The sequence below is a fragment of the Stylophora pistillata genome, chromosome 12 (genome assembly GCF_964205215.1).
Source record: "Stylophora pistillata chromosome 12, jaStyPist1.2, whole genome shotgun sequence".
NCBI lineage: Eukaryota > Metazoa > Cnidaria > Anthozoa > Scleractinia > Pocilloporidae > Stylophora > Stylophora pistillata.
This window is the reverse complement of record NC_142530.1, coordinates 16,774,108-16,797,622: the sequence shown is the minus strand read 5'-3', so window position 1 is coordinate 16,797,622 and position 23,515 is coordinate 16,774,108. Positions and strand designations below refer to the sequence as shown.

General features: G+C 38.6%; 3 protein-coding genes and 1 pseudogene across 5 annotated transcripts; 3 read left to right on the top strand and 1 right to left on the bottom strand.

The window, feature by feature from the left end:
* Positions 1–47: 47 nt before the first annotated feature.
* Positions 48–627, top strand: LOC111333785 (low molecular weight phosphotyrosine protein phosphatase). Its single transcript, XM_022939409.2, has one exon. The coding sequence runs from the start codon at positions 65–67 to the stop codon at positions 566–568; it is 504 nt and encodes a 167-aa protein (XP_022795144.2). The 5' UTR covers positions 48–64; the 3' UTR covers positions 569–627.
* Positions 628–4,986: 4,359 nt separating this feature from the next.
* LOC148719021 (uncharacterized) lies at positions 4,987–7,844 on the top strand. The gene has a single exon (XM_088741360.1). The coding sequence runs from the start codon at positions 5,189–5,191 to the stop codon at positions 6,860–6,862; it is 1,674 nt and encodes a 557-aa protein (XP_088597486.1). The 5' UTR covers positions 4,987–5,188; the 3' UTR covers positions 6,863–7,844.
* Positions 7,845–14,845: 7,001 nt separating this feature from the next.
* Positions 14,846–16,713, bottom strand: LOC111333763 (uncharacterized; annotated as a pseudogene).
* A 2,624-nt stretch (positions 16,714–19,337) lies between these two features.
* Positions 19,338–23,455, top strand: LOC111333774 (uncharacterized). Of its 3 annotated transcripts, XR_015994073.1 has the most exons (5): positions 19,339–20,197; positions 20,280–20,662; positions 21,478–21,575; positions 22,008–22,151; positions 22,237–23,455. XR_015994073.1 is itself a non-coding variant. In XM_088741398.1 (4 exons), the coding sequence occupies exons 1-4, from the start codon at positions 20,105–20,107 to the stop codon at positions 22,076–22,078; spliced, it is 543 nt and encodes a 180-aa protein (XP_088597524.1). In that variant the 5' UTR covers positions 19,338–20,104; the 3' UTR covers positions 22,079–23,455. The 3 variants fall into 3 exon arrangements, 2 of the variants coding, with proteins under 2 accessions (XP_088597524.1, XP_022795131.1); XM_088741398.1 differs by having other exon boundaries at positions 19,338–20,197; positions 20,382–20,662; positions 22,008–23,455; XM_022939396.2 differs by having other exon boundaries at positions 19,340–20,197; positions 22,008–23,455.
* Positions 23,456–23,515: the final 60 nt, after the last annotated feature.

Sequence of the window (23,515 nt, the reverse complement as noted above, 5' to 3'; positions counted from 1 at the left end):
TGGATCAATCAGTGTTGTTCTTGGTCAGTGGCTTGCACATGAAGTTACACTCGAAGATGCATAAATGACAGTGGCCTTCCTATCAAAGATGGCGGATTCTCACAAACATCGCAAAATCCTATTCGTTTGTTTGGGAAATATTTGTCGTTCTCCATCCGCTGAAGCAATCCTTAGACACCTTGTACAGGAACGTGACGATAGAAATGAATGGGAAATCGACAGTGCTGGAATTCTTGATCTCCACGAAGGACTTCAATCAGACAAGCGAGGATTGCAAGTGTTAAAGAAACGTGGAATTATTAATAACCATCGAGCAAGACAAGTTCACGAGGATGATTTTCGTCGTTTTGATGTAATACTGGCCTTTGATGACAGCAATATACGTGATCTGAATGAATCTTGTAAGCCAACTGATGGAACTGCGCGAGCAGAGGTTAAACTGTTTGGAACATACGACCCCAAAGGAGAGCTGATAATACACGATCCTTACTATGGAGACATTTCAGATTTTGAGGTCATGTTCGATCATGTTTACAGATGCTGTGTAGAATTTCTGAGACAATATTAATGAAGGAATCGTCGATGTTTAACCATTTGGTCTATAAAGTGTTATAATTTAATCTTAAATCATGACAAGCTTCAGTTGAACAAGGCACATAAGAAGTAGCGTGGGATATTATCTTTAGATGTTTATTCCGAAGGCGGATTGCCCCCTGTTTAAGAACCTTCCCTTATAATTGGGGTAGAGCCAATGAAATCGGGGAACAAACATCCAAAAACTTACCAAATCACTACCAAAAACGAAGAAAATCTAAGTGTAACTTAATTATCTCAACGACAATAATTAAAGTCTTATCTTACTGACAATAGAGGGGATGTATAAGGGATCAAAGGCTACAAATTATATTCTTTGTCACGTTATCATTTGAATCAAGCCAAAATTACACCAGATATTGGAAATAAACTACCTATCTACTAAACTGACCTCACAACGTCTCAAACATACAATTAGGCTGGTATGCCTGTGGCTGGGACTTAAAATCGTCTCAGGATCTTCAAACAAAGGAGGGAAAACCCCCGAAATGTTCATTTCAAAGTAACATTTGTGGAAATCTTCAAAATGATACATTAGGAGTTTAGAATTTGTTCGCTTTTTCGTTGGTATTGAATGTTTGCACTGATATTTCTTTTCTTTTTCCCCTTATCTTCCCATTTTGCTTTCCAGAAACTTATCACATGTCTGTTCCTGTCAGTTTTCTCCACTGCATTATGTTATTTTTTGACATTTTTGCATGTGTATGCTGATATTCTTCAATAATGAAGTTCGCAGTGAGATCTTTCATTTTCCTGTAATACCGTATTTCTTGGAATAAACACCCATGCTCTATTAGTCGCCATCTCCAGAAAAAAGCACCCACTGCATAGGCTACTATATCAAACCAGCAACTCCTCGAATAAGTAACCTCCAATCCCTAACTTTCTTAAATACTAGACATACAAGGAAAGCCTGTTTCAATTCCCCAATATATTTATTACATTTTAGGCTTCAATTACTGTGGAATCATTTAAGGAAAATAGTTTATTTTCCGTTGAGCCACTTCCAGTTATTTCTATCTTCATTTGCTTACAGAGTTCCTTCAGGTGCGTTACTTGTTCAGTTTTTGTTCTATTGATGTGCCAACTTAGTAAGCACCTTCTTTCCATTAAGCACTTCTCCTTTTAGAAGAAATTTGGAATTTTGCTGATTTAACACCTGGGCGCTCATTGAAGGTAATGCAGTATTACACATTGGTGCATAATTTCTAACATTTTCCACACAGCAGTGAGGCAAACCTTGTAACTCTTACAAACTTGTTAGGAGTGTGCGTTTGTCAATATTCTGTGAACCAGCACAGAGGTTCATACAAACATGCAGACAGTGAGACTGGGACTCAGTTAGGATGACACCTTTTTCTACTAACCACCTTATCCACCTTCGTCATATTTCTCCCTGCAACAAAACGACACAAAAAACAAATTGAATAAAAAAAATAGCTTTTAAAAAAAGAAAATTGTAACCTTCACGTTGCATTCAGGGCCGTAGCTAGCATGAGGCAAGACGAGGCAATTGCCTCGTCTTAATTTTGGCCTCTTCTAATTTTTTTTTCTTAAAAATTGACTTTTCTGAAGAAAAATGCCACGGAAAATCCTTAAAAGAGCATTTCTAAACCTCTAGATTTCAAAGTTTTCTGGGTGGCATGCCCCCAGACCCCTCTAGCGGCTCGCGCCTTCGGCGCTCGAAACTTGTCTCGTCTTGTCCTGAAATCTGGCTACAGCCCTGGTTGCATTGATCCTTTTCTGATGTTAACTTGTTTTAACCTCTATATTTGAATGAAATGTTGTCTTTTTTTCATGGTTTTACCTTCAAGAGTTGTATACATAATGAAGAGCAGGAACTATTGTTGATAGGTTAAACTACTGCAAAACTGATTAAAGAAACACGCTGTTGAAAAAGTTATGTGATTTTCTTTACCCTTGTCAGTCGCCTCGTATTTTCACGCTCTAATCATTTCAAGATCTAACCAATCTCGTAACCAGATCCCGTCGTGTAACTGAAAGGCTTACAACCGCCTGGCAGTGGAAGGTCTGAGTACGAGGCCACTGTTTATATGGCGCTTCTAACTGATGCATAAAACAATCTTCTGAACCGACGGCCATGACGTACATCGCAGACTGATTAATCATTTTACCAAGCACTGGCTATTTTCTGTAGCCTTGCTTGGTTCAGTGTATAGTGTAGGACAGTGATATTAATATCTGGTTTAAAATTTTGCATCTACAGTAATAATAAAATCTCGGTCTTGTGCCTTTTGATTTTCAACCAATGCCGTGAGAGGAGGTTTCAATAAGTGCCAAAGCATTTTCAGGAAGATCTTACCAACATTAGCGAATGGGCTTGTGAATGACAACTACGTTTTAACGCGGATAAATGTGAATCTATGCGAATTACACATTCACGTGATAAGTCAGTAACCAATTATTTCTTAGCACAGCCCTTGAAAGACGTAGATAAATTTAAACATCTCGGTGTTATAATAACTAAGGACCTCTCATGGAGTAACCACATTGGTATAACTGTAAACAAAGCGAATAAAGTCCTAGGTTCTATTACACGCTCAATAGGCACCGTTAATGCAAATATTTTTTCTATGCTCTACAAATCTCTTGTACGGCCAATCTTGGAATATGTGGTACCTGTCTGGTGTCCTTACCTCGTCAAGGACATCCATGCTCTTGAGAATGTACAGCGAAGCTTCAAGACTTGCTTTAAATCAACGCTAAGGAGACATGTCCTACGAAGACCGATGCAAATTGCTAAAATGGCCTACTCTTTCCGACCGTAGAACTTATTTATCTTTAGTTGTGTTATAAAATTGTTTTCATTTTTGCCATTTAGAATTTGAAGACTTTTTTAATTTCACTACAGCTAGATGCACAAGAGCAAATCAGCAGTACAAACTTTACGTTAAACCAGCAAGACTTAAATGTTATAAACATTCGTTTTTCATTAGGATTGTTGAATTATGGAATGAATTATCAAGAAACATACTGGAAGCTGATACTCTTCAGCATTTTAAATCTCAGCTTAAATTGTACCTAAACATTTAATCGTAACTAGGTATTTTATTTTCATTTAGACTTATTTTTTAGGGAGTTTTCTGATAGGGATAACCTCTTAACTTCCTTTTCTAGAAGTATCTTTTCCCCTTTCCTTTTCAGCGTATATACAGTCTGCTTCTTCAATAAATAAAGTATGTATGTATGTAACCCGATCAATAGCCAAATACGAATTTGGTTGGAAGAGCACGTTCCGTCTCCTTATGTGTGACAGCAGCTATTTAACTGGTAACAATTAAGATAAAGAATAAGAGAACTGAAACACAGTACAACTGAGAACAGCGCTAACAACTAAGGAACATTCATAAACAATTATCTATTCTTCTTTCCTTCGGGCATCAAACAATTTTTGCTTTGAGAAAATTTCTTATTTACAATAATCACAACTTACATTTCACTAAACAAAGCACTTTCACCCATAAGGGTATTAAAGTTTTACATTTATTGATCCCTTTTCTCTTTCAAGAATTTGCCATTCAGTGATTTCTTTTGGGAACGAGACTGTTGTTTATGCACTACTTACTGATGCATAACACACTCAACTCATGTGGTGAACGGCAATGACGCGCATCGCAGACTAATTAATCCTTATACCAAAACACTGGTTATGTTCTGTAGTCTTCCTTTGTTCAGTGTGGACTGTGGGAATGAGTTATAACAATATCTGGTTTCTAGTCGTAATTCAGCGCATGAGTTTGAGTCCAAAAATAAAACCTCGGTCTTTCGCCCTTTGAATCCACAAAGCTCGATTTTCAACCAATACTGTGAGAGGGGGTTTCAATGATTGTAAAAGTAAATCAGATCATAAGTGTGAAGAGCCGAAACACAATGAATAGCCAAATACGAATTTGGTTGAAAGAGCACGCTTCGGCTCCTGTTGTTGTATAGCTGCTATTTAAGGTAACAAGATGAAGAAAGAAGAACTATACGTAAATTAAAGAACTCAAACACATAACAGCGCTAACAACTAAGGAAAATTCATGGACAATTATCATACTTTTTCCCCCAAGGCATCAAACAATTTTTTCCTTTAAGAAGTCAAGCAATACCAGGACGTGATTCTAATATTTCTTATTCGCAACAATCACAACTTACATTTTTTTAAACAAAGCACTTTCGCCCAAAGGGGTATTTAAGCTTTACTTTCAGTGATCCTTTACTCTCTCAAAAGTTTGCCAGTAACTTCTTCTGAAACATCATTCGTGGGCTAAAAAAATTATTTCAGACCACAACAGCACTCTTAGGTGTCTGTTAGCAACAAAGTCAGTTTTTTTGCAACCAAAAATTCTATGAAGAGGCTATACATCCACGCCTTGACTCCTTGCTGTCCTTGATGGATTCGTCTTTGTCTTCTTTTGTTTTAAGCTGACCACAATCCGCATTCCAAAAATTACAGTCAGTCCTGAGATTTTCAGTGCTATTTTGACTGCGTTCATTAACAACTAAGAAAGAGGATTTTTTTTGTAGACTCGCTGAAAACAGCTACCAATTTGTTCTTCGAATTCTGATAATTCAATTCCAAGCGGCAATTATGTTCGGGATCATAACAGCAGTTTTTAGGGCGACTATTGGATGGCTGGTGGATAAAGGCAGAGCTAAAGCAGCGGAAAAGCTCAAAGATGGCGATGTAACAGATCAACAATTTCGTGCCATCATCATCCGCGAAATCGACGATATGAATTCCAAGCTGGATGGAATATCAACGAAAGAAGTGTTAGCAAGTATCAGCTTCTTTAGCGAAGGAATCGAGTTGTTGTATGAAGTGTTTGAAGAGACTAGGCCGAGGAGCGAGTATAGTGCAGATACAGCACAAGCGGCTTGTGCGGAATTTGTGTCGCTCACTGAAGGAATGCAAAACGTGGAGCTTACTGAAGCTGCCACAAGAAAGCTTGTTTTGGCAAAAGAAAGATTCAAATGTGCTCGTGAAAGAGCAACAGATGCCTTTTCAAATGCAGCACTATCAACATCCGACCGCATCTTAGCAATGCAGTACCGAGTGATGTCAACAGTACTAGAGACAATAGACTATCCCGCGGATGCTATAGCACCATGTAAATCGTGTATTAAAGAGCTAAACGGTCTGCCAGGGGTTCAGAAAAGTCTTAAAGTACAGCTTAAGACAGGAATCAGTGCAGTAAAGGGAAGGATGAAGAAAGAAGAACGACGGAAACTCCTTGCCGAAGTCTATCGCGTCAATCGCATCGCCTACGACGTCACACAAACAGTACCCGCTAAAGAACCATTGCCACAGTGGCCCATGGTTAATATAGGAGAGGAGAAAGTAGACATATTGCGTGACGGGAGAGTAACAGGGGCGCTACGTAAACAGGGTATGGAGAACTGCAGTGTATTATGGATACTTGGTCACGATGGCGAAGGGGAGCACAAGATAGAAAAGCCGCGTGATGTCGCTACCAACTTTAGCGGGCATTATATTGTAGCCGACAATGACTTGACAATCAAGGTTTTTGACAACAGTGGCAAGTTTGTGAAACGTTTCAGACTTCCATCTCTTATTGATGACAGTGGTAATGAACTATTGGTTGCTGACGATCGGGTTCGTTTGGCCACGGACAGAAACGATAACATTTGTGTGCTGGTCAGAGAAAAGGGTCGTAAGGACTCATACTGGATTTATAATTTTAACAAAACCGCTGACCAGCATCACACGTTTCCTGTGAGGAAAATGAGCTTTGAGTTCGATCTGTTTAGACTGTCAGTCAGTGATAGTGGAAAAGTGGTGGTACTGAGGGGTTACTGGAGAGAGCACTATGGTATTGTGGATGTATATGAGACTGACGGTCAGTGTGTTTCCAAGTTTGGAGAACAAATTTTGAGGTACCCGTGGGATATCACTACTGTAAGTGATGACAGAGTTATGGTGGTGGACCTATCTTCTTCCCGCTGTGTTCACATATTCAGCGAACAAGGTGAGCATCTCAACAAGTTTGACCTCCAAGGGTCTCCGCACCGTCCAAGTATTGCATTTCACAAGGAAAGTCAACAGGTCGTGTTGGCCAGTGAAGAGCTTTCGACACACCTCCTGTATATAGGAATATACACCAAAGATGGTGAGTTTGTACGTAGTACCCTTATCCATGTGGAAAAGTTACATCTACCGTATGGGATTACAGTGACTACGGAGGGACGCATTGCGGTAGCAGCCAAGTTTCAAGATGACTCATGTAAAGTTATCATTATTTAAAGGTCGCACTGATTTTCCTTTCTTACTTTCGCGTTTAGTTTACAGACTCAGTCAGCTTCGCACGCGGAATCCATCAGCAAGTGAAATAGTTTATTTCTGAGTTTGTCAGGATTAATCATTATTACGGATAAATTGGTGCTTTGTATCAATAATCATGCATTTAGTATAGGTAATAACATAAAATTGCACGAGCCCGTAGGGTGAGTGCAGTTTGTAGTCATTGAAAATTTTACAAGTACTTATTGCACCAAATAGCACAAGAAATCATATTATTACTAATCAATAGTTGACATGAAAAAGCATAATTACTACAATATCTTTATTTTCACACAGTATTATAGGACTTGATTCTCAGTGAACTTTCATTTCCAAATTTAAGTTTTACTGTAAAGCCTCCATTTTTAACTTCTCGATACATTGGAATTTAATCAGGCAAATGCCATGCAGATTTGCAATTTCCTTAGAAAAGGAGTATTATTTGCACAATATTGATCTACAGATATGATAATTATTAAGCAACCAGCCAGTGGTCGTTAAACCCTCACCTTTTTATATGAAATACTAAACGCATTTTTGTTTCTTATTAAAGCGAAATCTTTTCTTGGCTATGTAACAAATCCTTTATTGACTTGACTGTGCAGTCGAGATGGCTAGACATTAACCTCGTTCACTTTTTACGTTTTTTACCGACCTAGAACTCGTCTCGGTCCATAAATAAATGCCAAAAAAAAAGGAGATTCGGGCAAAGTTCACATATCTTGAGTGACACTGGTCAAAAATGCATTTTTAAAACGGGCAAGAAATCGGGTACTTTCAGTTAATTTGGATTACTTAAGCAATAATCCATTGTATATATCTATAGGAATGCTATTCCTGCTAATAAAATTGTAGTAGCCTTAGTTAGCCTTTCCAATTGGAATACACTGCAGATAGTCCGACGTTCTTGTAATGTAATGAATCTAATAAACAATTATTAGTATATCTTATGACTTGCTGAATTTGTTCTTGTTTTCCTGTATGTACTTCATTTTTACATGATTTCATGAAGTACGAGTATAACTCTTGCTTGGCCACGGATTAGAAATATACCTACTCACCCCTCCCTACACGTTGACAATCGACAAAACTGGTCGATAAAATGGTCCACAAAATGGTTCACGAAATGGTCGACAAAATAGTCCAATAGTCCGAGAGTCCATTGGTCCAGTCCATCAATGTTCATGCCTCTGAATAGTTAGTTTGGTGGACAGTTTAGTCACACACTGTCCTCGCCAGGACGGAGAGAGGTTCCAACCTCTCTCCACCCTGACTCACGGTCACTGTTCACGGTGGGGGGAGGGGGGGACTGGCAGGGGAATAGGCCACAGCTTTCCGCTTCCGTACTACGCTCTCCTACCACATGTACCATTGTACCATTGCACCATGGCTAATGTATATTTCCAAGTAAGGCTCGAGCAAGCAAGGTGAGTAAGTAGTTTATTAAATAGCTCTCATTTATTTTCATTGTTAAATCCAGTCCTCGTGCTTTTCGTCGCAACAACTCTTTGAATAGTTTCAAATCTCGCCGCTTTAATTCTTCATTGTTTTTTCTTCTGTGCGTGTTTTTTATGCATGCTTTCTATTCCACATAATCCTCCGCAGGAGTTCCTCAGTCATCTTTTTTAAGTAATTGACTTAGTAAACAGCCTTGAGAGCGGACTTTAATAATTTTCCGAACGGTTCAAAAAGCGAAACGCTGCGAGTGAAGTTTAAATAACAATCGCCTTGATTCGCTTCAGACGTAAAAATCAGGATACGCGGCTCCTAATTGGACGTATCACTTTCCTCACACTTGGAAAAAGCAATACGTGCTATTTGATTTCCTCTTGGCTTCTTCAACCAACGTGCGAATAAATATTTACAATTCATTAATTCTACCTTATATAACTTATGGACTCCTTGCCTGGGGCAATGCGTCAAATGCTTATTTAAACAAGATTTTAGTTCTTCAAAAGCGAGTTTTGCGCTTAATCTATTTCACCGATCGAAGAGAGCATGCCATCCCTTTATTTGCCAAAGCAAAAATTCTGCCTGTTAAGTTCCTATATTATGAAGCCGTAAGTAAACTTATGTTTGACGTGCACAACCAGAGGGCTCCCATTAATATTTTGAAACTATTTACTAAAACATCTCATATTCATATCTACAATACTCGATCATCCAAATCGCAGCTCTTTAGTACAAAGTACTCTAGACTTAACCTACAAAAAAAGGCTTTCTCGCGTGTTGGTGTCAAAATTTGGAATAAGATACCGAAAGAATTCAAAACGTTATCAAAACATTCCTTTAATAAACAAATTAAAACGTCTTTATTTCAGATACTAGATAATGAAGATTCTTATCTTGATGTTGAAAAGATCTCCTCTAAACTTAAGGACTGCATAATTAAAACAAATTGATCCGATTGCTTTCAGTACTAATGTATTTGCTTCTATACTTTATTGAACAACTATTGATGTATTTGCCAGCTATGCTTCTTTTTATAATTTAACAATATCTAATTATTTAGTTTTTAATTTTCTTTATATATTGTAAATAATGTTTGTTGATGATTGACCCGCCTCGAATAGCAAATTTGCTATCTGCGGGTCAACATAATCTAAATTATTTTGTAAGAAAAAGAAAAATAAAGTGTGTGTGTGTGTGTGTGAATGAAAATTTTTTGCCCCTTTTGTGTAAATCTCAGTATGTATATAGTAAACGAGCATATATTCGCGAAAAATAGAGGCCATTTTGTTTATCATCCCTAAAATATTTTCAACACGCGTGAAAAAAATGTTTATGAAAAGTTTATCGTGTGCTAATTGGGGAATTTTTGGTCACGTGATGCGTTTAGACCGATTACGTTCGAGCCAGAAAATACATGATGGATCAGAAATAACAATCATGGTTTTAGTGGTCAAATAAATGGTCAAAATTTCCCTGCTGTTCCAAAATACGTGTATGTAAACAATTCGTGCTGGTTTCAATATTTAAAAAACTTTTTTGCATATATCAAAAAAGTTGAAATGGTAAATTGGCCACCGTAACGATTACAAAAGCTGACGTTTCGAGCGTTAGCCCTTCGTCGGAGCGAATAGAGGAATTGTGGGTTGTGTGTGCTTTTAAAGGCAGAAAATGGAGCTACGTTATTGGTGGGAACATGGCAACGAGAAAAACACGAATAAATTAGTGGAATGAAAAGCGTTCGTTGATACCTGTGCGATTTAGACTGCCGGTTTGAAGGATGAGCTTTTGTTCAAGATTTTTACCCTCACAACCACTCAGTTAAATCCATCATTCTTAAAAACTTTAAATTAATAATAATAATAATAATAATAATAATAATCTTTAGACAGGGTGCGTTCTCACAAAAAGTGGTTTTCAGAACGGCCCTGTATGAAATAAATTAATAAAGGAAAAATAAATACAAATTACAGACGTTGAGGAAATATATAAGCTAAAGGGATAGAATTGCTACATCACAATAATTAAGATTATGAAAAGAAGCGAAAAATTGGTAATTTACAAAATATTACGATAAAGACTGCACTTTCATTTTAAACAATAAAATTGATTTAGATTCCTGAATATCTGGGTTAAGATTGTTAAAATCATTTGATGCCTGATATGTTAGGTTTTGTTTTCCCCAGTTTGTTTTGGGAGCTGGAAGATGCAGTTTGTTACACTGGCGGGTATTATAATTATGAAAGGTAGTGTTATGCTTAAAATTAAAATCAAAGTCAATGATGTTATTCAAGCATCTAAAAATAAAGACGCATCGGTGCATCTGTCGTCTTTGATCTAAACGCCTCCATTTTAAGGACTCAAGAGCATCGGTGGCGGAAGAATACTTGGCCTTGTCAAGAATGACTTTAGCTGCCTTGTTTTGTTGGGTTTGGAGATCGTTCATTAATGTAACATTGTTTTTGTCACCCCAAATAATGTCACCGTAGTCAAAAATAGGAAGAATTAGAGAATGGTAAAGTGTCAACCGAGCGTGTAATGGTAAAAGATGCTTGATTCTTCTGACAAGTCCCAGTCGCTGATTTGTTTTGCTTATGATATTTTTAACGTGATCACCCCAGGATAGATCTTCGTTCAGTGTTACACCCAAGTATTTGAGAGAGCTAGCTTCTTCCAGCGGACTGTCGTTGATATGGATAGCGACAGTGCGTAACGACTTCAGACGGCGTTTACTCCCAAATAAAAGAAATCTAGATTTAGAACAGTTAAGAGTAAGGAGATTAGACTGTAGCCAAAGCGAAGCAGATTCGAGGTCCTTGTTTAGAAAGGTCTCCACGTCCTGAGTTGATTTGGCAGAATAATAGATTAAAGTATCATCAGCGTAGAGAATGATCTTACAATACTTGAGACATTAAGGTAGATCATTAACGTATATGATGAACAGGAGTGGTCCAAGCATGCTTCCTTGGGGCACCCCGACTGTGACTGGCCTCGGAGACGAGAGACAGTTTCCGATTGTGGTGACCTGCTCACGATCAGTTAGATAGGACTTAAACCAATCCATTGAATTTTGATTTAGACCTAGGAAGTGCAGTTTCTTTAGTAAAATCTGGTGATCGACCGTATCAAATGCCTTGCTAAGGTCAAGGAACGCAGCGCCTGTAATAAAGCCATTGTCCATGTTATCCAGGATATTCTCAGTCAGATGAGCAAGGGCCACCTCAGTTGAGAGGTTTGGGCGAAACCCGAACTGTTCAGGGGCCAAAAGGTTGTTCTCCTTGAGGAAGGTAAACAGTTGACGGTGAACAGCTTTCTCGAGGATCTTGCTTAGAACGGGTAAGATTGTAATAGGTCTGAAATTACCTGCGCTGGTTCGGTCACCAGATTTAAAAATTGGAACCACCTTTCCCTTTTTCCATATAGCCGGAAAAACAGCAGAAGAAAGCGATTTATTCAACAAAAAGGTAAGACACGGTGTGATGACATCAGCAGAATCTTTAAGAAGGCGGGCGCTGATCTTATCGAGTCCAATTGCCTTTTTAATTCTTAGAGAGCTTAGGTATTTCCGCACGAAACTTTGTTTTATGTCAGAGAAGTTGAAAACTGAAGGTGATGAGATAACCCAGGAAGGGTACTGACAGGTGGTACATCGATCTCCTCTAACGTTGGCTAGACGTGTCCCGATAGATGTAAAATAATCGTTAAGGACATTTGCAATCGAAGAAGGATTGTTATGCAAAACCTCGCCTGAAGAGATACACGTAGGACCGCTCCCAGATTTATTTTCGCGGTTTGTAATTTCATTTAGGGTTTTCCACAGACCAGCACTATTGTCTTTGTTATTGTTGATACATTCTTGGAAATAATTAAACTTGGCTTGTTTCACTTCTTCGTTTGTTTTGTTCCTGACTTTGCGATATGTAGAACAAACAGCAGCAGAATTTGATTTCAGTGCTTTCTTATGGAATCGATCTCGATCTTGCATTAGTTTAGAGAGCTCGGGCGTCATCCATGGGGTATTTAGGCCTTTAACTCTTTGAATTTTTATGGGAGCGTGTTGGTCAGCTATGCTGGAAAAGATTGTACACCATGTATTTACAGCAGTATTGACATCATTTGCGTTGTAAACGGGAGACCAGTCTGTTGATCTAAGATCTTGAAGGAAGCGTTTTTATCATAGTGTTTAAATGAATGATATTCAATAACACGCGGAGGAGCCTTAGGAACTTCAAAACGATCCAGAGACAAGCACTATCTTTTCGCAGCCTCCGCTCATTTCATTCAAACCCGACAAAAACATAGGCAATGTTTTGGTCAGAAGTTCTTTTCAGACTAATGACCAACCAGGCACTTTTAAATGAGCTCGTGCACCATGCAAAACGTGTCCTTTCATTCACAACACTGACAAAATATCGGGACCTAAACGATCCATTAAGATCACCGATCACTTCACGCGCACCTCCGCCAATGTAATCTATTGCATAACTTGCACTTATTGCAAAAAGATATACATCGGCGAAACAGGCAGAAGACTAGGTGACCGATTCCGAGAACACCTTCGAGACGTGGAAAGGAATGGCAAGGACACATCGAAACCAGTCGCTAGACATTTTAATTTACCTAATCATTCTAAGCAACATATGGCAATTTGCGGTCTTTCCTTACACTTAGGTAGCACGGAAAGCCGTAAAACTCTTGAACAAAAGCTCATCTTTCAAACCGGCAGTCTAAATCCCACAGGGATCAACGAACGCTTTTCATACCACTAATTTATTCTTGTTTTTCTCGTTGCCATGTTCCCACCAATAACGTAGCTCCATTTTCTGCCTTTAAAAGCACACACAACCCACAATTCCTCTATTCGCTCCGACGAAGGGCTAACGCTCGAAACGTCAGCTTTTGTAATCGTTACGGTGGCCAATTTACCATTTCAACTTTGTTGATATATCCAAATTATTTAGTCAATAAAGGATTTGTTACATAGCTGAAAAAAGATTTCGCTTTAAAGTGCTACGGCGACGAAATTTTTGCATTTTATTTTCCCAATTTTCTGGTGTTAACTTCCCATTTAGACTCTAAACTATAAGAATAAGCGTAAGTTTCTCGAATTTGACAACGTTAATCCTTAAAAACAGCGCCGCGAAGGCATTAAAAATTCTTCCGCCATTGCTCGAATAACACACTAGAGAGCCCGCGAAAATAGCTACAGCGGTTTTAGTTGTGACGTCATCGACTCACTTCGACAACGTCGCGAAGGCATGCCTTTACAAGAAATACGCAAAAGAAAGCTGGGGAACAATTCTTTCGAATTTTATTCCTCCTTTCCTATGGAACCATAAAAACAACTCTCTCTCGGCATACCAAATTAGCCACGTTTGTTGAGTCGTTGACGTCACTTCCGTTCTCGACCCAGTTTCTTCTTCTTCGCGCGGAGTTCTGTAGCTCGAAGAATGGCGAATCTACAGGGAAAATAATGTTACTTCTCAATGGAGTTTTGCCTTAAGATTTGGCAAATTTGTTACTTAGGGTAAGTACTTTCAACCTCTGAGGAGAAAAGAAAAGGTGCATTTTTGGTCGCAGTAGCACTTTAAGAAGAATCAAAAATGAAGTTGATATTTCAAACAAAAATTAAAGGTGACGGTTTAACGACCACTGGCTGGTTGCCAAACAATTATTATATCTGTAGGTCAATATTGTGCAATATTGTATTAAGATGCTCCTTTTCTAAGAAAAGTGCAAATCTGCATGGCATTTACCCGATTAAATTCTAATGTATCAAGAAGTTATAAATGGAGGCCTTACAATTACAGTAAAAGCTTAATTTTGAGAATAAAAGTTCAGCATCGAGTCATATCATATTGTGTGAAAATAAAGATATTGTAGTAGTTGTGCTTTTTCATGTAAACTATTGATTGGTAAAAACATGATTTCTTGTGCAATTTGGTGCAAATAAGCACTTGTAATATTTTCAATGACTACAAAGTGCACTCACCCTTCGGGCTCATGTAATATTTTGTTATTGCCATATATACATACATACATACATACATACCTACATACATACATACATACATACATACATACATACATGCATGCATGTATGCATACATACATACATATATACATACCTACGTACTTTATTAACGTGGCTGACACTTAGCTATATAAAGCTAGCCGGTTTACAGGTCAGCAACGAAAGAAAAGATAAATAAATAAACCTAGAAGCTATATAAAAGTTTTGAAATGATGTAAAATTAGGGAACTGCATAAAATTATAGTCATTACCTATACAAAATGCATGATTATTGATAGAAAGCTCCCAATTTATCCTTAATAATATTTAGGACGAGTGGTTAGAGTGTCGGACTCGTAATCCGCCGCTCCCGGGTTCGAGTCCCACCCTGACCACTGGATCTGTTTCACGGTAGTCCCGAGTTCAGATCCTTGGCCACGCTTGTAAAATAGCCAACTGGTTTGCCTCCGGCCGGTTGGGGTTCTTCATAATGTTCAATTTAGACCATTTGTTTCATTTGTTTGCAAGGACCACAGTGGAAACTACTGGTTCACCAGTAATTATTGTGTAATCCTATAAAAAGACTTTTTTTTTTTTTTTTTTTTAATCCTGACAAACTCAGAAATAAGCTGATTCACTTCCGCGTGTGAAGCTGACTGAGTCTGTAAACTAAAAGCGAAAGCAACATAGGAAAATCAGTGCGATTTTCAAATAATGATAACTTTGTGTGAGAAATCTCTAAAACCGACACTTATCGCAATGCGTCCCTCAAAGGTCACTGCAATCCCAGTCAGTAAACGTAGCTTTCCAACATAGATAAGGGTTCTACGTACGAACTCACCATCTTTGGTGTATACTCCTACAAAGAGGTGTTTTGTCGAAATCGGTTTGCCGGCCACGATTTCCCTGTGAAATGCAATCTTTGGAAAATAAAGAGTCTCGTGGAGATCAAACTCCTTCAGATGTTCACCTTGTTCGCTAAATATGTGAACACAGCGGGAAGGAGATTTGTCCACCACCATAACTTTCTCATCACTTAGAGTAGTGATATCCCACGGTTCCCTAAAGATTTGTTCTCCAAAACGGCAAACAAACTGACCATCAGTCTCATAGACATCAACTATGGAACGGCTCTCAATCCAGTCACCTCTCAGTACCATCACTTTTCCACTATCACTGACTGACAGTTTACACCATTGGTGCTTGAAGCCCTCGGTTTTCCTCACAGGAAACGTGTAATCCTTTTCAGCGGCTTTGTTAAACTTTAAAATCCTGTATGAGTCCTCGTGATCCTGTTCTTTGACTGTAACATAAATGTCATCGTTTATGTCTGTGGCCAAACGAAACGGCCAGTCAATATCCAATACATCATTACCACTGTCATCAATAGGAGGAGGAAGTCTGAAACGTTCCACAAACTCGCCACTGTTGTCAAACACCTTGAAGGTCAAGTCATGGTCTGCTACAATATATTGCCCGCTTGAGTTGGTAGCGATAGCACGCGGCTTATTTATCTTGTGTTCCTCTTCGCCATCCTGACCAAGCATCCATAATACACTGCAGTTCTTCATACCCTGTTTACGTAGCGCCTTTGTTACTCTCCCGTCACGCAATATGTCAAATTTCTCCTCTCCTGTATCAATCATGGGCCATTGTGGCAATGGTTCTTTAGTGGATACTATGTGAATGGCATCATAGACACCGGAAATGGTTTTTCATCGTTCTCCTTCATCGAGCAATTCCTTGACTGCGCTGATTCCTGTCTTGAGCTGTACTTTAACAATTTGCTGAACCATTGGCAGACCATTTAGGTCTTCAATACACACTTTACATGGTGCCACAGCATCCGCGGGATTGTCAATTGTCTCCAGTACTGTTGACATCACTCGGCACTGCTCGATAAGATGCGGTCGGAGGTCGATAGCGCTTCATTTGAAAAAACTTCTGTTGCTTTTTCACGAGCACACTTGAATTTCTTCTTTGCACTAGCAAGCTTTCTTGTTACAGGCTCAGTAAGCTCCATTTTTCGCATTCCTTTAGTGAGCGACAAAGCGGCTTTTACGCAAGCGGCTTGTGCTGTATCTGCTCGATACTCGATCCTCGGCTTAGTTTCGCCAAATGCTTCATACAACAACTCGATTCCTTCTCTAAAGAAGCTGATACTTGCTAACAAATCTTTCCTTGGTAATCCGTCCAGCTTGGACTTCATTTCGTCCATTTCACGCATGATGATGGCACGAAATTGATGATCTGTTACATCGCCATCTTCAAGCTTTTCCGTTGCTTTATCTCTGCCTTTATCCGCCAGCCATCCAATAGTCGCTTCGAAAACTGCTGTTATGATCCCGGACATAGTGGTGGCTTGGAACTGAATTATCAGAAGAGCAACTTGGCAACTGATTTCAGAGAGTCTACGCAAAAACCTCTCTCTCAGTTGTCGATGAATGTAATCAAAATAGCAAAGAAAATCTGAGGGGTGATTACAAATTTGTGGTCAGCCAAAAAAACACAAAAGACAAAGACGAAACCATCATGGACATCAAGGAGTCAAGGCATGATGATTTATAGCCTCTTCAATATAATTGAAAGAATCTTTAGCTGAAAACATTCCTCTTTGAAAAAATACTTTTGTGGTCTGAAGTAATTTTTTTCGTGCACGAATGATATCACTTATTATAACATAACCAAAGTAAAGCGCGCGCTCTGATTGGTCAATTTAGCGTCCCCCATTTGCCCATGGGTGTACACTGCTGACGTGAGCAAATGCAAAGACTATTTTTCCGCGCGCGCTTGTTTTTTCTGGTCACGTAAGATTTGTTAAATAAAAGGGAACTCTTTAGCTACAATGTATCAATGTTATGTTATTAAACAAATGGTAAACACCACAGCGTAAACTATTGAGTTATGGATGCACTTGGGAGGTTTGCTAAGCACTCAAGAAGCTAGAGTCGCTCTCGGCTATCGCCTCGATCGACTCTTACGCTTCTTTCTTGCTTAGCAGCCTCCCGCTTGCATCCATGACTCAATAGTGTACGCTGTGGTGTCTACCATTTGTTAACTGGTAAACTTTTGAGAGAGAATAGGGATTAGTCAAAGTAAAGCTTAAAAATCCCTTCTGGGCGAAAGTACTCAATGTAACTGACTTGTGATCATTGCGAATGAGAAATTTTAACCGCGTCATGGCATCATTTGACTTCTCAGAGCAAAAATTGTTTGATAACCGAAGCAAAGAAGAATGAAAATTTTTCATGAATGTTCCTTAGTTGTTAGCGCTGTTCTCAGCTGTAATGTGTTTGAGTTCTTTCATTTACATAAATCATAGTTCTTTTTTCTTTACCTTGTTAACCTTAAATAGCTGCTATACTATATCAGGAGCCGAAATGTGCTCTTTCAACCATATTCGTATATTTGGCTATTCATCGTGTTTCGGCTCTGTACACTTATGACCTGATTTACTTTTACAATCACTGAAACCCCCTCTCACAGCATTGGTTGAAATCAAGCTTTGTGAACTCAGAGGGCGAACGACCGAGATTTCATTCTTAGACGCAAACTCAGTCGCTTACTCGTGACTTCACTTAGTCCTACACTAAACAATGAACAAAGGAAGGTTACATTTTGGTGGACATTTTGGACAAGGACATTTTGGTGTCATGATTAATTAGTCTCCGATGTACGTCATTACCGTTCACCACATAAGTTGAGTGTTTTATGCATCAGTAAGTAGTGCAACATAAACAGAAGTCCAGTACCCAGGCTAAGCCCTGAAAGCCCTGAGTTACAAGATTGAACGACTACAGCGACGAGCAGCGAGGATCGTCTACTCCAAAGAAGCATCAAAACTAACAACTGATCAAGCTATGACTAAAGTGGGCTGGGAACCCCTCTATTATAGAAGACGAACACATATTTTTAGATTTGTTAATGAGTGCATTGCAAATAGAGTTCCCAGATGTCTTTTTAATTATTTTAATGTAAGAATTCGCGACATTCACCGCTACAATACTAGAAATAATGACGGTCTTATTTTAGAAAAAGTTAAATTAGAATGCACCAAGCGCGCTTTTTTTTATAAAAGTGCAAAAATCTTTAATGACTTAAAATAATTTTTAATAATTCGTAGAATTTGTTATTGTCCAAATTACTTTCGTTTATTGTAACTATTTTAAAATTTACTCTAAATTGATTTCTATTTATTTTTTTTAACAGGACCTGCATTGATAGCAGTTTTATTTCCTAAACTGAAGCAGCAATCCTGTATAAATATGTTTAAATTATACACTGGATGAAATAATGGATTTGACCAAACTTGGCTCTAGGTCAAATGTGAGACAAATCTGACTTTACATTTGTCCTGGTCTCAAAGACGTCAAACGTGTGACAACTATGTTATCATATTTGTCCCTGATAAATGCAAGACAAATGCTGTTTGAATATGAAGCCATATTTCATTCAAGGACGAATATTAGACAAAACAGACAAATGTGTTCAACATCATACGAACCCTATTTCACCCCACAGAGACGTTTTTTCACTCGCGTCCCCCCTTGTAGATCTATTCAGTTTCCCTACTTTGCATCTTTAAGGAGATCACTCAGATTTGGGCATTTTTTGTCTAGATCAAAAGTGTGATTTTTACTAAAACAAACTGAATATTGGTAGAGGCTCGTACAAGGAATTGCGTGACTTGACCGGTGCAAGCCATACAGTTGCCTGAACTGACTGTTAACTTCTGCGGTACTGTTCGAATTTTATTAGTAAAACCCAAGCCGGCATTAGGGACCTTAAGAAACCACGACGGCGACGGCAACGAGGACGTGGAAAAACAAGAGATCTAATTGGCAGAACAGTAGCTCAGCACGTGCGTTTTGAAACTTTGTACATTTCATAGCCGACCTGTGCAAAACAGCAACGTGAAATCGCCAAAATTTGCGTCGTCTGAGAACCGAAACCGCGACGGCAAATTATTTTAATTTCGATTTGGAACTCAACGGCTACTTTTTTCGTCATGCGGAAGTTGAGCTGTGGCGCTATATGAGACAGTAAGCTCCTGCAGCCATTTTTGCAATTCTAACTAAGAGTAGAAATTCATTTTTTTAATCGAAGTCTTCCTTGGCGTCGCCGTCGTGGTTTCTTAAGGTCCCTAATGTCCCACATTAGACTGTCGAAAAGAAGAGAAATGTCATTGTGTTAAAAATAAATAAAAAGGATAGAACAAGGGAAAGGAAAGGGCTAAATCTGCACTGAGGCATTCCTCATGATCCTCAAAACTATCGTGGGATTCCAAGCAGTGTACTTCAGAATCTCTCTCGACGTCGCTAGCCCTTTCAGACGTCGCTAGCACTTTAAGAGGCAATTTCCGTTCTCTCTACAATTTGTTTGAGATGTCTGGATCGTGTACCTCGACTGACAAAGTCATCACAGTGACTGCAGTAATAACTGTTTTTCCCTCATTTTCGAATTCAGGAAAGATAATGAGCTGAGAAATGACGAGAACTGACGAGAATTAAAGTAACATTTGCCGCTTCACTCAGATCCGCAACAAAACTATGCAAATTTACGGAAGTGCATGGGCAGGTAATCCCTATTTAAGGCCCTCGTGCGACGCTTAGTGTACTGAATTCGAATTCTTGGACATCGGCGGGATTTCGAGCGTCACTTCAAATTTAAAGCGTCTTTCGTCCAAGTGTCACGTCTTCGTTGAAGCAAGTCTTTAACCAAAAGTTCCTCCGCAGTTTTGTAATATGTCTCACAGAAACAGATCGAGCAATGCAGGGATTGATTTTGACAAGCTTCCCGAGTCACCGCTAACGTCTAGGCACTTTCACCGTCGAATGGTAAGCTTTTACATGTATTAATTAAACGTAGGTCAGTTAAGACAGGTCAGCATTTCACTCGTTTTGCTCTTTGAATATTTAGACAACTCCAGGGACAACTGCAGTCGTTCCTCGAGCGCAAGACCGTCCGCGGATTTCCAACGAGAGATCTCGATCTGAAAATCATATCCGTCTTGATTTGCAGCTTGACATTAATAGTGATTCAGAAGAGACCTCGCCAATTTATCAGCCAGTCGCCTCCACTCGCTTGCCTTCAATTGTGCCCTGCGGAACGCCATCTTCCTCCTCATCGAGGAACCGATCAACTCTGGCCACCACGCCACTGTCTCATGTAAACGCTAGAGCGAGTTGTTCCGACCACGAAAACATGTTCTTACAGAAAAAATTGACAACTTACAAGGCCAACAGTCAGCACCCGCAATGGCAGAAAAAAGGAAAAGTGAAAACCTTCCACAAGATATGGTGGTGAGTATTTTGGTTATTTTAACTTTGAGACGTCACGGTGTTGATAACAGCTTGTTGGTAACACTTTGTTGCTGATTTCATGCACATAGCCGTCATAACAATAGACGGCCATTTTGTTTTGAAAGGATGAAATTTTTTTTCGAGTTATTGTAGTAGGTAGTTTTAAAGGAGCTATGTCATGATATTTTAAGCCGTTTTGCTGATGCACAAATATTACTTTCAAATTTAGTTTTCTAAGTTAGAAAAACACCAAAGAGGTAACAATAAACCAAAAAGGAACAAGGATGGTTAAGATTGGGCAAGATTGAGAATGGCAGACTTGAAAAACTTGGCCAAATTTTTAAGATGCGCTGTCTGGAGCCGCTGTCTGTGCTGTAGCGCCTTTAAGCCTGGTTTTTGTACATGTATGTTGGGAAAGTTCCAGAAACTCTGCGATTTCGCTGTTTTGCGACCATCCCAGATTTTGCCAATTTATGTTTTCATATGTTGGGAATGATTGCAGAAATCTGGCAGCCATCAGGTAAATAGAAGCGCTCCCGATTTATCCCCGACCATCTCAGATGATCAGGGATATCTATGATTTTGTGTTTTCATAAAGCCCTGGTCAAATGGTGCATGATAGTCGAACTGTCATAGACTAAGTTGGGAGAATGAGAAATGCTGTGGTAACATGAGCCATTGGCCAGTGTTTAGCAAATTTTTTGGTTCTCCCAAACTTCTACTAAACAATATATGTCTTGAGTGTTTCTATTAATTTGAGTTACAGTATACATCAACCCAAGTACTTAAAAGCTTAACCTCATTTTGCTTTTCAGTTTTAATGATGACACCATCCTTGAAGTTACCCAAGCAATCGAAAGAGGTGTCAGAGCAACATCAGCTTTCAAAGACGTTGATACTGTCATATTAGAGCGTAAATATAGATTAATTTTCTACAATTATGACTATAATATTTGGTGGCTTACTAGCTAGCACATTAAACTGTGGATCAGACATTTGGGTTTGAGCATTGGCCTGGACCAGTGTGTTGTATTGTGTGTTTTTGGGCAAGACACTTTACTTCCATAGTGCCTCTCTAGCCTTTAACTTAACCCAGCTATTCTGTTAAGTTTATCCATTGATGATATGATTGACTAAGAAAGTAAAAATTAAGGTGTTTGCATTAATTTGTATGTACTTTGGCCACTTTTGAAGATTCCTTTGTTGAGTCCATTTATCCAATATCAAACAAGGGAAATGAGTGCAACATTCAGACCTTTTCAGTAATATTATTTTTCAGTGGTATTTTTATTTTATTCTGGACAATGATCAAGATTTGTGATATTTTGAATTGCTTTTGTCACAGGTGCCTTAAAGACTTACTTTAAAACCCTCAAGGCAAAAATCAGAGGAGTTGTTAACCCACATGAGGAATGAGGGACTGCTCCAAGTGGCAAACAAGCAGGATGAAAGTGTAATAAATTCTAGGAGGAATCAAATGGGTCACAATGTGAGTGAAAAATGGTGTACTTATCCTAAACAGAAATGACTAAACATTTTTATCACGTGACCAATTATTTTTTTGTTTTGACCAGGTGTGTTGTCACTTGCATTAGTTTCTAAACTTTAGTGTCAACAACACTATAAGGAAAATAATTGTCGAGCAAGTTTCAACCTGTACAAGCAAGTTTCAACCTGTACAAGCAAGTTTCAACCTGTACAAGCAAGTTGCAACTTTCACTATCAAATTTGCTCAAGCAAGTTTCCAAGTTCCTGTTTTCATTTTGCGGTATAAAACAAGGTAATACCAGCTCTGTTTCAAAGAAACAGAGTAAATTCAGTCAGCCGTCACCCGCCTGTTTATCGAGAGACTGCGACAAATAAGTGACGGGCTTAGTTAAATTAGCAAAACCAGGAATCGTGCTTCAAAATTAAAAGTGTAAGCCCTAACCTTGCATTGAATGGAAACTCTAGAATATTGCATTGTGATGTGAAAATATTGATTGACAGCTTGCTGAATGCAACTTGCAACTTTCACTTCAAATTTGCTAGAATAGTTTGAATTATTTTCAAGTTCCATTTTCCCATATAAAACAAGGTAATTGCTGATCAGTTTCTAAGAAACAAAATGAATTAGCTCAATATTTGCCTGTTTATCAAGGTAACAGACTGCAAGAATTTAGCATTCAAATTGCCATGGTCAGGAAATCACACTTCAAAAGTAGTCATGTGAAATTGACTTTTTTAGTTAAATTGCTATGAAGTGAGTCTGTTACTAATTTCATGCAGCAAACTGTCAATCAATGTTGGAACATTGCAACACAACGTTGATGAGTTTCTGTAAAAAAAAGTTACCAGCAGTTTGACAGTAATTTGTAGGATTAGCTGTGTTGGTGATGTTATCAAAGACTAATTGGTATGTTGCGACGATGTTCGGTCTTTTAATACCTTATAAAATAGAACCTACTGTATTGAAACTGATAGGGTAGGCAGTGCCTGAGTAGGAGTTTTTGGAAGTAACTCCTCTTTATGAATCATAACACACTGTACAGTTCATGTGAAAATGTTTTGTTGAGAATGTCCTGCTGGCAGGAGTGCTGTAAAGACTTAAAATCAATGATGTTATAATTTAAACTTGCCTTGTAGCTTTTCCCCATTATTAAGGTTATATTCTATATCACATATATGGTATTTATATAAGTGTGCATGGGCTGATTAAATATATTTATTTATTAAATGTTAATTTTCTTTAACAGAAAGGGTTTTGTTTGTACAGAAAACGAGAAATGTTTAATAAATTTTCCATTTACTATACATTTATGTCTGTTGATTTTAGTCAGAACTGTGGGTGTGAGATGATTGGACCTGAGAGGA